This window comes from Erinaceus europaeus, chromosome 8 (genome assembly GCF_950295315.1).
Source record: "Erinaceus europaeus chromosome 8, mEriEur2.1, whole genome shotgun sequence".
In the NCBI taxonomy this organism is placed as follows: domain Eukaryota; kingdom Metazoa; phylum Chordata; class Mammalia; order Eulipotyphla; family Erinaceidae; genus Erinaceus; species Erinaceus europaeus.
The window spans coordinates 102308177-102324014 of NC_080169.1; the positions used below are offsets into that span (position 1 = coordinate 102308177).

At 37.3% G+C, this 15838-nt stretch overlaps 1 protein-coding gene across 15 annotated transcripts in view; it reads left to right on the forward strand.

Moving 5' to 3' along the window:
- Nucleotides 1–15838, forward strand: part of MKLN1 (muskelin 1) — a 439788-nt gene that overhangs the window by 381481 nt on the left and 42469 nt on the right. For all 15 annotated transcript variants that reach the window (XR_009551231.1, XR_009551232.1, XM_060196585.1 and 12 more), the window contains one exon: nt 2838–2967. Coding sequence is in view for 13 of the 15 variants with exons in the window: in XM_060196585.1 (XP_060052568.1) it covers nt 2838–2967 (130 nt within the window). In the remaining 2 variants the exon portion in view is untranslated. The remainder of the gene's footprint in view (nt 1–2837; nt 2968–15838) is intronic.

Sequence of the window (15838 nt, forward strand, 5' to 3'; positions counted from 1 at the left end):
TTATTTTTCCCTGTGCTACTATCCACTAAATGTGAAGGATTAATAATTGACTTTGGGAGTCAGGCGGTAGCGCAGGGGGTTAAGCACACGTGGCACAAAGCACAAGGACCGGCATAAGGATCCCGGTTCAAGCCCCCGACTCCCCACCTGCAAGGGAGTCGCTTCATAGACGGTGAAGCAGGTCTGCAGGTGACTGTCTTCCCCTCCTCTCTCCATTTCTCTCTGTCCTATCCAACAACGACATCAACAACAATAACTACAACAAGGGCAACAAAAGGGAATAAATAAATAAACATTTTAAAAAAGAAATACCATTAAAAAAAAAGAATTGACTTTATAGAATTATACTTAAAGTGTATTAAGAAAACCATCACAGAGATCCTTCTCTAATCTTTGCAGATGTTAGGATGAAAACTTGGGCTTTTTGTTTTGTTTAATTTTTGTATTAGATAAGACAGAAATTGAAAAAGAAGTGGGGAAGATAAAGAGGGGGGGAGAGAAAAGTAGACACCTGCAGATCTGCCTCCCCACTCACGAAGCGTTCCCCCTGCAGGTGGGAAGTGGGGACTCGAGCCTGGGGCCTTGAGCTTGGTAACGTGCACTTAATGAAGTGTATCACCTCCTGGCCCCAAACCTGGGTCTTTGTGTATGCACTCTACTGGATGTGCCACTACCCAGTCTCTTCTCATCCAAACATTTAGAAAATTTGATGGAAATTTTTAACCTTGTCCTAAGGTAGGGAAAAAAGTGTAAGTTCCTGTGTACTCATTAATCAGTTCTTATCATCATCATGTTGTTTTTCATTTTGTGCTGGAACAACCCTGCCATTTTATCACTATAAATACTATAGTAATACTGTAGTAATTAGTAGATGCTAATTACTAATTAGTAATTAATAGTTTATTATTGGTGGATACAAAGCATAATTACAATACCATTATAGTACCCAGCAAAAATAAGAATAGTTTCTTCCTTTTCATAGCGACTCATGTCAGGTGCCTTCCCCCACTCCCAAGATTTGTTTGTTGCATTGATAGTGATGTCTCTTAACCTCCTGTTAACTTACAACAGTATTTCCCCATTTTTCTACCACATACTAATTATTTGTTAAAGAAACTGAACTAAGGTTATCTGAACTATTTGGGTTGACTGATTCTTATCCATAGAATGTCGTTCAACCTCATTCCCTGTCCTTTATCTTTTCTTTTATCAGAAAGATGCAGAGACTTGATTTCAGACTTAACTCACTTTGGGTGGGGGAGGTTGGAGCGGAATATGAGGTGCCAAAATACCTAGTAGATGATCTGCTTGCAAAATAGCAAGAGGCCTTTTGCACCTAGTCCCCATACTTTTGGTGATGTCACATTTTTAGTGGGTTTAGTGTTACAGCCTGATTTCTCAATTATATTGATAGTCACATCAGCCTTTTTTTTTTTTTTTAACCAGATGGCTTTATCAACTATTGATAATTATTGCCTAGATTTCAGTAGGAGTATAAAATGATGGTTTCTTTTTTTTAAGGTATTTCGTTTCTCCTGTATTTATTAACTGTAGTTTCATTATTAAAAACTTATCCGCATAAGTTATTTGGCTACCCTGGGATATAAATCACACAAAATTGCTAATATAAATGCTTGGGTTTTCTTTCTTTCTTCCTTTTTTACAGATTAATGAGTTGAGGTATCCTTTCTTCCTCCCTCACCCTTTCTTTTTTTCTTTCTTTCTTTCTTTCTTTCTTTCTTTCTTTCTTTCTTTCTTTCTTCCTGTAGTTCTTTCCTTAATTGTGGAGTTAATAGTTTATAGTTGTTAAGATATGGGTACAATTTCTCATTTGCCGGAGATAGGTATCTGTAAAACATTCTCACCCCTCACTTAAGTCCTTAAAGTATTGTTATGAATGAATAGACTTCCTACTTATTTGATGTATTATAATCTAATGCTGTATCATTGCTCCACTTTTTCCAGATTGTTTGGTAGGAGTGGCTCCTTCCCAGTGTACATATATAGACATGTACCCACATATATCAATATATCTATATGCTTATTTATACACACATATATTGATAGACTATATATACATATATGTTGTAAGAGAAAGAAGTTCATACTATGTCTAATCGAATTGAAGATTGCAATTACAAACATACCCCGTCCTTGTTTTTGTTTGTTTGTTTGTTTGCATTAGTTACAGAATAGCAAAACTAACTACAAAATTATTGAAGGCTTTTTTTAAAGATTTCTTTCTAGGATATAGTTTACTATGAATGGATAATCATAAAAATGAATTTAAAAATATCACCTCTGGTGTGATAAGAATTCTGTATGGTCACAACAGTATATACAAAATTTTTTATATTACAAATTTTAGATGTTTTCCTTTTGAGTCTTGTTTTCTCATAAGCAGAAGCACATGCATAGTTTTTGGTACATGATGTAAGTAAAGTTACTTTCAAAGAAAGATGACTTTTCTCCCTGTCTTCCTGCTTAGTGCCTTTCCCTTTAGGTACCTGTCTCCTGTTAATTTCCTTACTTTGTTTCTTTGTGAAGAAGCAAACACATGTTCCTTTTTATCTCTTTTTGCGCAGAGACAGGGTGCTCCCTGTCCACATTATTCTGCACCAGGATTTTTCACTTGTAACAGGACCCCCTAGAGCCCACCTTTTAGTGATACAGAGAGAGCACCCTCATTTCCTCTTCTTGCAGCTTAGTACGCCAATCCGTGGGGTCTGTCATAAAGTTAGTTTTGTAGAGTTTTTAGTTTTAAAAGGATCATTCTAAATTCTTCATGCAAGTGACTTCTATTTTTTTTCCTTTGCCTTTTTTTTCTTATTTTTCAGAAAAATCGTTGCTTGTATGTATTTGGTGGCCAGCGATCGAAGACCTATTTGAATGATTTCTTTAGTTATGATGTGGACTCTGATCATGTAGACATAATATCAGATGGCACCAAGAAAGACTCTGGAATGGGTAAAGGCATTTAGTGATCCTTCTCTCTTGCCTTAACTTCTTTAGGTAGAAAAACTATAGCCTATTTTCTTTTCTTTCTAATCATTACTCTTCCCCATTTTATTACTTGAAATAATTCTGAGAGAGTTCTGCCAGCTAAATTATATCATTCTATTTAAAGGCATATGAATTAATATTATCATTTTCTTTTTTCAGAGAGACTGAATTTCTAAAAGAATTATTTGTGAACTTGTTAAAGGGGCAGCCTTTACTCCTATTAATATTTTATTATTAACCTATTTTTGCTAAATCTACCTTTAATTTTCATGATTTAATCTTTATATTAGTCACTAACATTGTACAATGTGTCTTTGTTCAGAGAGATGACTTAACAGAATTGTAATGCCTTTTAAGTTTCAAGCCTAGTATTTAAGTAATTATTCTTGTTGTAGCCTAGTTGGTTTGTCTGAAATAGTCACAGTTTATGCATAGTTCCCTGGACTCACTCTCATAATAGTTTAATTTGGATGCTATGCTAAATAGTAGTTGCTTTGCCTGTGACTGGTAAACTGAATAATATTTTATCATTTATAAATGCCTACTTTGAGTATTAGGGTAAGAAATTGTCATCCTGCTTTTCCTTTAACTGTTGCTTATAAAAACAGAACTTTTTTTTAAATAGTTTTCATACTTAGTTGAATACTTAGTAAGAAAATACTTAAAATGAAAAAAAAAAACCCAGTATATTAAAGAAAGGGGAGATAGCATAATGGTTATACAAACAGATTCTCATGCCTGAAGCTCCAGGTTCCCAAACTCAATTCCAGGCACCACCATAAGCCAGAATTAAACAGTGCTCTGCTAAAAAAAAGAATAAAATAAAATAAAGTAAAATAAAACGCCTGTGAATGACATTGACCCTCAGGACCCTTCTGCCACATTTCCTTCTAGGAAGGGGCCACAGCTTTATTTCCTGTAGGAAAGTAAATAATAGAGACTCTATAGAGACAGAAGGGTAGAGCAGACATTTCAACTAAGCCTGTATTTTGACTAGTAGAACTCCTAACTATATTCCTGCACCCATGGTGCTAGACATACATCTTCTAGTAGAAGATTAGAAGCACTTTGTCTGGAAGAACTATATAATATTCTATAGACATGTCCCCTGAAAGTATAGTGTTCAGAACTATATACCCTTAAGGAAAAGATGTTCAGATATTATTGTATGGGGATTCTCCAAACCCCCCCCCATAAAAATGTCTTATTTATTTTTGCCTAGTACCCGATACCATTTTCATAGCCTAATCCCTATATGAAATTACCCACTATATACATACTGGTTTCAACTATCTGTTTCTAAACTCTTAATGAACTGTTAGTTAATCTTCTATATTAGGACGTTCACTATGAAACAGAGAGAGGGGAAAAAAACCTGAAAACTGAAACTTGGAATAATGCATGCAGTGTAAGTAAATGAAAACAATAATAATCAAGATCAGTTTCCTTAGAGAAAAGATAATAAAACAATAGTAGGCTACAATAAAAGATCAGAGACTGAAAAGTAACTGGGAAATTTAATTAGAATAAGAAAAAGTAGAACTCTAAGAAATTTTCCAAAAAGTATAAAAAGACATAGAATAGAGATTTAAAAAATAAGGATCTCAGAAAATCAGATTAATATCCAACTATAAAGAATTTTTTTAAGTGGCTGGATTACAAATTAAGTAAATACTGGAAAAAATTCCCCAATTAGTCTCCACATTGCAAATGACCTCCTTTAGAAGTTAGTACATGGAATTTAGATTTTAAAAAAGTATCATTTTGATACATACATAACTATATATTGCAGAATTTCAAACATTAGCCATAAAAGAGAATGTTGTAAAAGCTTCTAATATAAAATGAGGTCATATGCAAGGAATAGAATTTAGAATGATAGATTCTTTGTAACCTGTAAGGTGAGGAACAAAGTCTTACAAATTCTGAGGAAAATTATCAGCAACCTAGAATTCTATTTCTAGCTAGAACACAAGTAAGATTAGAGGAAAGAAACACTGTTTCAAGCATACAGGATCTGTCACAATGTGTATTTGTTTCCAAGTAATAGAAAGCATTAAATAAATAGGATATCTTTCCTATCACATAACAAGAAACTGAGACGTATGTACTCCAGGACTTTTGTAGTGACTCAGTCAGTCTCATGAATACCTTATGTTCTTTTTAGTCTTTCAGTTTTCTTTTCTTTCTTTTTTTTTTTAAGTTTGATTTGTTTTTTGAGGCAAACTTTATTAACAAATCTGTAAATATTTTAGAAGTACAGTTTCTCACCCCTCCAATGTGGTCACGTTGCCTTACGCTCCCGCGAAGTACCAGAAAAATATCTTTCCACCAAGATCCACTGGACCCTCCATCCTTTGAACCCAGTGCCCCATTTTTCCACCATTAATGTGACTATCACCTCCTGCTGGCATATGGGCTGTTTCACCTCAAGCGATATGCTTATAGAAAAAGGAAGTAAAGCAAAACCTGTTCCAAGATCTCCTTCCTTCTTTATTATTTTCAAGAGCGTATGGAAAGACAGTATTTAGCCTTGCAGCTTTTATAATAGTCCATAGGGGAGAGGGCTTGGAAATGGCTATTGGGTCATGTAGTCAACAAGTGTCTGCCACACAAAATTTAGAAAATGATAGATCTTTTATGTACTCTTTCTTAGGAAGTTAGTACACCATATACGCTAACAAAAGGGAGTAAAAGTAATTGAAAAGAAAACACAGGAGCTCGGAAAAAAAAAAAAAAAAAGGAGTGAACACAGGAAAGCAATGAAGGGCCATCCCAAGATGATAGAGGCACAACAGCCCAATGAGCATCCAGTTGAGATTGGAGAAGGAGGAAATAGGAACTGGAGCAGGAGGAGACATCCTCACCCAAAGTGAGGTTTCCAAATAAAAGTAGACCCATTCGGTAGGTTTGAGCGTTTGGAATAAAAGACTGTTGTTAGGTAAATGACATCTGATGCGAAAAACCAAGGTTAGAATGTAATAAGAAAATAAAAATAACCGTAAGGAAACATAATCATATGACATCCCATATAGTGAACAGTATTTCCCTAATCTTAACACAAAAACTACAGTTTAACTAAAAGTTGTGGCAAAAATTCATGGAAGGAGAAGAGGGGTCAAGAAGTAGGGGAATGGGACCAGTACAGTAAAAATTCTCTGATCCCTATACTAGGAAGTCAGCTGGTGATGTCTAAAAAGTTTAAGAATGTTGTCTAGAATTAAGGAAGAAAAACACAAAATGACCAGTAATGTCTGGAATTGTCTGTTTTCTTTGTTTAGTCTTTTGTATTCTGCTACCATAGGATAGTGTGTATAGGTATTTTGAAAGAATTTGATTTAAGTTTACTTCTTCTAGCTTTTAAGAGTTATTCTCATTTTCTATTAAAATAACCAGGAGGAAAGAGATAAGTCTCACCTACAATTGTAATTTAACTCTAACTAGAAAATGTGGATTTTTAAAAGTGAGTTACTAATACATAGTAATTTGCAAAATTTACCAGTACAATACTTTATTCATTCCGTAGGGTCAGCAGTGTGTGATCTTGTACAATTTTGTTTTGATTACAGAAAAAGACTGGGTTTGAGCCACTGCTCCCCATCTGCTCTCCTCCTCTCTGTTTCTTTCTGTCCTTCTAATAAAATTGAAAAAATGGCTTCCAGGAGCAGTGGTTTTGTAGTACCAGCACTGGGCCCCATTGATATTCCTGGAGGCCCCCCAAAAAACAACTTAAATTGTGAACAATTTGGAATATACGAAAAAGGATAATAAAAAGGACCTTTTTTTTTTTTGGACAGAGCAAAGAGAGCTAGAGGGTGACCACAGCACTGAGGCTTCCTTCAGTGAAATGGAGCCCAGCGTGAACCTAGGTGGTGTACACTATCCATCTGAGCCATCCCACCAGCCCCAAACCACCCATTTTTATTTCTTTCCTCCTAGTTTTATAACATATTTATTGTATGAAATTAGTGTTATTTTGCTACTTTAAAATTCATGTTAAATCATGGTGATACCTTTTGTCTTTATGCTCTTATTACTATAACCAGCTTTGTAAAATTAGAACCATCAGTTTTTCTTTGCATTCTTTAATTGTAATTGGCTTACGCTGAGTTATTTCACAATGCAAAGTAGCTTATTCACTAACAGTATTTGTTAGTCTCCTATTAGCATTGAAGTTTGATCCTCTCTCTCTACTCCTACTCCAACTCCTACTCCAACTCCAGCTCCTATTCCTTCTTCACTTGCTGTTATACCTTCTGGATACCATTAGTGTTTTAGGTACTTGGATACAGTCCTGGACCTTAGGGGAATAAGATCTCTTTACTCCAAGGACTCATATTCTAATGGAGAGAAACCTTTATTTGTATTCTAAATATTGTGAAGGGAAAAAATAAATGCTGTGATAATGAGTAATGTGGGAAGTCCCACCCAGACAGAGTTGGTTGGAAAAGTTCCTGGGGGATTTAACCTTTAAGATTAAAATGAGAAGTAGAAAATTAGGAAAAACCATGCTAAGAACTAAGTGAAAAGGTCCCAAAGCAGGAAAGAATTTTGTGTTCCAAAAGCCAATGGCACTGGTTGAGGTGGGGAAATTGAGGGTCTGGAAAGCTGGTATGAAATGAACTGAGAGAAATAGAAATAGACCAAGAGTCTGATTATTCAGTGCCTTGTATAAATGCAAGAAGTTTGGGCTTGGTTCTCCCTCCCCTCCCCTCCCCTCCCCTCCCCTTCCCTGCTCTGCTCTTCTTTTCCCCTTTTCCCAGATATAATATGAGGGTACTAAAAAGTTTGATGCCAGAGTCTATCTATCTTTTAGAATGTCACTTGTTTGGTCAACATAGAACACAAAACTTGCATGCTTGAGACTTCTCAGTTTGACCTCTGGCATATCTGTCTCTCTCTCTTTCTCTCTTTGTAATAAGTTAAATAAATTAAAATATAAGGCTGGTAAATAGCTTATTTGGAGAGTGCACTGCTTTGCCATGTGCACGACCCAGGCTCGAGCCCAGCCCCCACTGCATTAAAGGAAGCTTCAGAGCTGTGATCTTGTCACAGTCTGTCTCTACCTTTAAAAACAATAATAATACAAGTCGTTCTTTGATCTAGGTATACATTTTCAGGTGTTAACTGTGCACTGTATGATGTGCACTTACATGATTATATCTAGACAGTAAATTTTGTACTATATAAAAGTATGCCTGTAACTTATGAGTTCTTTAACTGAAGATTTTTTTGACAGAGTTAAGCCTCTGGAAAATTGGAACATTTCCTGCATAAAACTGTTGTGATTTGCAACTGCAGAACCTTTGTGACTTTGTGAGCATGAAATTTAAACTGCTGGTTTTTTTTTCCTTTTCTTACTTTTTCCATCTGCTCCTTCATTTTGTTTCTCCCTTCCTCAGTTCTCTTTCATTTTTCCTTACCTCCAGTCCTCTATACTCTCTCTCCTCTTTTTCCTTTCCTCTTTCCTATATTTTCCGTTTTTTCTACTCCCTTCCTGCTGTCTTTGTTTCATTGTCTGTTTCTCGCTAACCACCTCTCTGCATACTTCTGCTGTGTGGCCAGGACTGAGAATCACCATTCTAACCCTCAGAGCCCTTCTCACTCTAATCTTTCTGATACTTATCTTTACGTAGAAAAACATAAACAAAATATGTCATGACTTTTCTGACAGTCCAATATAATATCACCTACTTGCCCATTCAGTAGTTGAGTCTTGTCACTGTTAACTCCTCTCTGTTCCTGTTGCTGTCTCACTAGTTTGGACGAGTCTGTTTTTTTTTTTTTTCTTTTTAACCAGAGCACTTCTCAGTTTATGGTGGTACTGGGAATTGAACCTGGGAGCCCTGGTGCCTCAGGCATGTAAATCTGTTGTGCTATCAAAGGTGCCAACTCTGTAGACTTTATTACCACCTATTTGTCTTCTATATCTTGTCTTCTTCCTGTGTACCCCATCTCTGCCTCAAGTCCATTCTGCATGCTGCAAGCAGAATACAGCTGTTTTGTGCTACCAGTTGGGTGCAGAACCCTAGATTATGGTCTTTATTCCACATTTAGTTGCCTACTAAGTATCAGATAACAGCTGAGCACTAGGAATGCAACTGTGAATAAAGGTTCTTTTTTTTTTTTTATGGTGTTGTGGGGGAATTGAACCTAGGACTTGGAGCCTCAGGCATGAAAGTCTATTTGCATAACCATTATGCTATCCACCCCCAACCCTGACTAAAGGTTCTGTCTTCATGGAGCTCAGAATTGTGCATAGGGAGGAAAAAGTAGATTGACTACCTTTACTTTTTTTTTTTTAATTTTTTTTATTTAAGAAAGGATTAATCAGGGGGTCGGGCGGTGGCGCAGTGGGTTAAGCGCATGTGGCGCAAAGCGCAAGGACCGGCTTAGGGATCCCGGTTCGATCCCCCGGCCCCCCACCTGCAGGGGAGTCGCTTCACGAGCGGTGAAGCAGGTCTGCAGGTGTCTGTCTTTCTCTCCCCCTCTCTGTCTTCCCCTCCTCTCTCCATTTCTCTCTGTCCTATCCAACAACGAACAACATCAACAATGGCAATAATAATAGCAAACCACAACGAGGCTACAACAAGGGCAACAAAAGGGGGGGAAAAAAAAAAAAGAAAGGATTAATTAACAAAACCATAGGGTAGGAGGAGTACAACACACAATTCCCACCACCCAATCTCCACATCCCACCCCCTCCCCCGATAGCTTTCCCATTCTCTATCCCTCTGGGAGCATGGACCCAGAGTCATTGAGGGTTGCAGAAGGTAGAAGGTCTGGCTTCTGTAATTGCTTCCCCGCTGAACATGGGCGTTGACTGGTCGGTCCATGCTCCCAGTCTGCCTCTCTCTTTCCCTAGTAGGGTGTGTCTCTGGGGAAGCTGAGCTCCAGGACACATTGGTGGGGTCTTCAATCCAGGGAAGCCTGGCTAGCATCCTGATGGCATCTGGAACCTGGTGATTGAAAAGAGAGTTAACATACAAAGCCAAACAAATTGTTGAGCAATCATGGACCCAAAGCTTGGAATAGTGGAGAGGAAGTGTTAGGGAGGTACTCACTGCAAACTCTAGTGTACTTCTGCTTTCAGGTATATATTTTGCAGTAGTTTATGGATACGTGTGAACATAAGCTCTCTCTCACAGAAACTGGTGTATATCTAGGTTTTGGGACTTTGTTAGAAAGTGAACCACCTGAGATGAAATTAGAGTGTACTATAAAAGGAAAGGTCTCACCCGAGTAATGAAGCTGAAAGGTTGTCATTTCACACGTGAAGTCTCTGGACACAGTCTGAGGTGAAGTGAAGCATGTTGAGGTGGCAATCGTTGCGTTGGTTAGGTTGTGGTTGACGGATGCAATATTATTTGGTTTGGATTAGGAGAGGCATACGGGAAAGTGGGCCCTATCCAGGGGTTCCAGGACTGGGGGAAGTAGGGGCTCTATAGTGGAGATGTGAGGTTCCTGCTGTCTTAGGGTTCAAAAAGACAATGGATAGTTAATGTTATCATCACATTATTTGGTAATTGGGTTAACTTTGAAAAGTCCTTTTGTTATGGTTTGCTGTACAGTACCCAGTATCTTGTATATAGCTGTGCTATTGGATGCTTCTAATCTACTTGGTCTAGGCTTTTGAGAGAGTCCGCATATCAAATACACAGCCTATATATTAAAAAGATTCAGTTTGTGTTTTGAAAAACTTTGAGACATACAATTAATTTTCCCCCCTCATAGTAATTAACTAGTGATTTATATGTCTACATGTTGCTAGGAGTGTACATAAACACCATTCCCACCACCAAAAGACTGTGACCCATCCCTCCCACCCACTCCCACCCCCCACTGGCCCAGGAAGCTGCATGTCTACCCCTCACCACAGGGTTTTTACTTTGCTGCCCTACTTACAATTTGATCAGGTCCTGCTTTTAGTTTCCCTTTCAGATCTTCTTAGTCAACTTCTGTTGATGAGTGGGATCATCCCATACTCATCTTTATCTTTCTGACTTAGCTCACTTAACATAATTCCTTCTAGGTCTGTCCAAGATGGGTCAGAGAAGGTGGGTTCATTGTTCTTGATAGCTGCATAGTATTCCATTGTGTATATATATACTACAGCTTTCTCATCCACTCATCTGTTGTTGGGCACCTGGGTTGCTTCCAGGTTTTAGCTATTATGAATTGTGCTGCTATGAACATAGGAGTACACACCTTTTTTTGGTTGGGTGTTATGGAGTCCTTGGGGTATAACCCCAGGAGAGGAATTACTGGATCATATGGAAGACCCATGTCTAGCCTTGTGAGAGTTTTCCAGACTGCTCTCCACAGAGGCTGTACCAATTTACATTCCCACCAGCAATGTAAAAGAACCCTCTGTCCCCACAGCCTCTCCAGCATTTGTTGCTGCTGTCCTTTTTGATGTATGCCATTCTTACAGGAGTGAGGTGGTATCTTAGTGTTGTCTTTACTTTTAATGAGTGATTAGTGCCAATAAGAATATCTTGGGGGAGGGAGTCGGGCTGTAGCGCAGCCGGTTAAGCGCAGGTGGCGCAAAGCATAAGGACCGGCATAAGGATCCAGGTTCGAACCCCGGCTCCCCACCTGCAGGGGAGTCGCTTCACAGGCAGTGAAGCAGGTCTGCAGGTGTCTATCTTTCTCTCCCCCTCTCTGTCTTCCCCTCCTCTCTCCATTTCTCTCTGTCCTATCCAACAATGACGACAACAACAATAACAACTACAACCATAAAAAAAAAAACAAGGGCAACAAAAGGGAATAAATAAAATAAAATATTTAAAAAAAAAAAAAAAGAATATCTTGGGGGAGTTGGGTGGTAGTGGTAGCACAGCGGGTTAAGCGCACTACATGGTGCGAAGTGCAAGGACCGGTGTAAGGATATCTGTTCGAGCCCCCAGCTCCCCACCTGCAGAGGTGTTGCTTCACAGGCAGTGAAGCAGGTCTGCAGGTGTCTCTCTCTCTCCCCCTCTCTGTCTTCCCCTCCTCTCTCCATTTCTCTCTGTCCTATCCAACAACGAAGACATCAACAACAATAATAACTACAACAATAAAACAATAAGGGCAACAAAAAGGAATAAATAAATATTTAAAAAGAAAAGAATATCATGGGACAATCAGGATAACTCAGCCTGGATAGCATGTCAGCTTTGCCTTGCACAGGACCCAGGTTCAAACCCAACCCCCACAGCACTGGGGGATGGTTTAGTGATGCTGTGGCATCTTTCCCTTTCTTGCTGTTTCTGTCTCTCTCATCCTCTCTGAAAAAGTTGACTTGGAGTGGTGAAACCTAGTGACAACAGCAGCAAAAACGTCAGGGGTGGGGTGAAGTGGGCAAAAAGAAAATGTCTTTATGTACAAGTATCTGGTGGTTTTCTTCGTTGTTTAGAATCTTTTTTTCATTGCTTTTAGGGTTAAACATCAGTCCAGTCTGGCTCATGAAGTCCATGCTCTCTACTTCAGATTAATTCATTTTCCAGCCTCATTCTTTGTTTCCACTCTTACTTTGCCACCAGTTAGTTTTGACCATTGAATACCAATTATTTATAAAAGCCTATCTTTTCTTCCTTCTGGATTTTTATCCATGCTGTTCTCCCTAAGTCGGTCTTCTCTCTGACTTCCAAAATATAGCTAACTAACTTATGCTCAGATTTCCTATCTTAATTTATAGATTATTGAAATTCTCTAAGTCTTCAAACTCAGATTAGGAACCTAAAGCATATGGCTCTAACTTTGATACCACAAGTCTAGGGGTTCATCTGGCAGTATAGTCTGGATTCTGAGTTTTAAAACATGAAAATTTCAGCTAAAGTACACAGACTTTATTCTTAACTTCTTTTTTTAAATTTTTTAAATTTATTTATTTGTTATTGGATAGAGACAGAGAGAAATTGAGAAAGAAGCTGGAGGTAGAGAGGAAGAGAGACACTGCTTCACCGCCTGTGAATCAACTTCTCTGCAGGTGGGGAGCCTGGGGCTTGAACCGGGATCCTAACTGGTCCTTGCGCTTTGCACCATGTGTGCTTAACCTGCTGCGCTACCGCCCAACTCCATTTTTTTAAAAATACTTTTTTATTTAAAGAATTTATTTATTCATGAGAGAGATAAAAGAACCAGGTATCACTCTGGTACATGTGCTGCCGGGGATCAAACTAAGGACCTCATGGTTGAGAGCCCAATGCTTTATTCACTGTGCTACCTCCCGGACCTCTATTCATAACTTCTTAAAGAGCATTCAGTCTTTCTCGTGCTCTAGATCTTCCAAGAAAATCTTTACTGAACTAAATTAGAATAATTAGAAGACCTATGTCAGAACTATTATATATGCCTCCCATAGATTATTTTTCCTTGAATTTAAAAACTTCACTTATAATTGATCTTACCAGATCATTATTTTTTTAAGCCTTGAGACCTTTTATGGACAAATCTGGTTGCTGTTTGAATTTTCACATTATTAACTATTCTTAGAAAACAGCAATTTTATTTCCATTGTGGATGTCCTGTAGCTTATTTATTCATTCTACTTATTAAGTGTTCTTCTAAAGCTTTTTTTCATGCAGTTAATTACTGCTATGCGAGATGGACTTAACATTTAATTAGTATCTTTATTATCCAGTAATATGGGTTATTTGATTAAGACTACATTTATATGAGTTTTGTTTGAATCAGTGTTTGGAATCATAGGTGAAATTTGAATTATTGAAATCACCAATTAGGCATGATATATCTAATTGAAAAATTATGACCTCTTGTTAAAGTCCTTTTTGTCAGATACTACAAAAGCTTAAATAGATGCACTTTGTAGATGGCTTAGATTTAACAACTCAAGATTTAAAGAAATCACAGAGCTATTTTTTTTTACTAGAATGTAATAGCAACTCCCCTCAGAAGGAAACTAATTTAAATCAGTGAATTGGCAACTGTTTATAAAGAAGGGATTTCTTATTATTGTGTCTAACATGCATAATTTTGTCAAAATTCAGCGCATCAAGAAATTGGGTTTATGTCTGAATAACTTTTGGCAATAAGGCTGTGAACACAGGGGTTTAGCAAATTTACCATATGTAAGCTCTGTATTTAACACAATTGAAAATTGTGTTTAGAAGATAGTGGATCATGCCACCAGATCTTTGAAGTTTGCTATAGAAACTCTATTAGAAGAGGAATCCTTTCTTCTATCTTTATTCTTCAAGGTAGCAGCTATATGGTGGGTCTTCACTATTTGCCAGATGCTAAGTCAGGCACTGACAGATGACAGCTTTTGCAACCTAATGCCATTCCCATAGTGGTTATGTGTTTACTTGTTTTGTTCCTTAAGCCCTGTCAAGTTATTTTCCCACATCTGCCACTTCTATCCCATTATGTTCTTGCAATAGTGGCAGATTGGTATGATTGAAAGAATATTGAATTGAAAGTCAGAAGACTTGATCTTTCTTCATCTGGACCTGTCACTCATCCCTCTGCAGCTTTGGCACTATTATATATCTTCTCTGGACTTGATTATTCATCTGAAAATGAGGGAATGGACCAGTTGATCTTAAGGCCTCATCTAGCTTCCAAAATTTAGCAGTTAAATTCCATTCCCTTCTGCTGTTATCAGGCTGTGAATCGAACAAATGAGGACTGTGTTATGTCTGCAAAGTCTGATCCATCTGTAAACATATTTTCATGAGAACCTTAAAAGCAAAATCTTACTGGTTTTCATTTTGGCCCTGGGAATATGCTTACATACGCTTATTTTAAATCAATATTGTTAATATAATAAGGTTGTTTTTTTTTTTTTTAACTTTTACCAGTTAATTAAATAAGACCAATTCAGCAGTACAGAAAAAATTCTGAAGCTAGTAGGTTTTCATTAGCATAGATGAGTTACTGAGTTTGGGAACCTAGTTATTTTCAGTATAACTAAGCTTCATTGTTTTCCGTTTGTTATCTTTTATATTTGTTGTGCCATTGTTTAGATTAAATTGGATTACATACTTATTTTTCAACATTATTACCAGCAATAGCTTACTATGTTCCCCTCTCTTGTGGGGTGCTTTTGCTAGTTACAGTCTTATAGAAGTATTTCATATTTTGTTTTAAAAATTTAGGTCTTATGATAGTAAATGTGAATTCAAATTTACACATAAAAAACAAATAGATCTTCGGTGGTGAGAATGGTGCAGAACTATGCCCTTGTTATCTTGTAATCTTGCAGATCACTAATAAAAGACAAATATACAAGAACATTCAAGATGGTTTTGAAAATTAAAGGTAATAAATAGTGGTAACACAGTCAGATAGTTCTACAGCTATGGTTTCATATAGATAAATGCAGTGAAATAGATAACATTAAGACATCCCCTAAGTATGTATGAAAATTTAGTTTATGGTGGTAGGGTGATATTTCCAGTCAGAAAAGGGAAATACACGGCATGTGGCATTGAGAGGTTGCTTCAGGCTTGGCAGATAAAAAAGGAAAGCAGGAAGCCATGAAATGTGGTTATTGTCAGTCAGTATACCACAGAAAATCCTAGTAGACTCATTTTAGACATAAGAACTAAAACCTATGTCTGATTGTTTTAAATAATTTAGGTTAAAAAAAAACTTTCTACATGACAGAACCCAGAAATTTTTGTAAATGACAAACTAGCAACTATAGCAAAAGTTAATATCCTGCTACCACCGACTACTATAAACCAAATGATTTTACAAGTCAATGAAAAGGGGACAAGTTTCTGATAAATAACACAAATAGTAGAAGTTTCTGACAAATAACACAAATAGTACAAGGAAAACAAAATAACTCAAGCGGGAGTTGAAAGCATAATGGTTATGCAAAAAG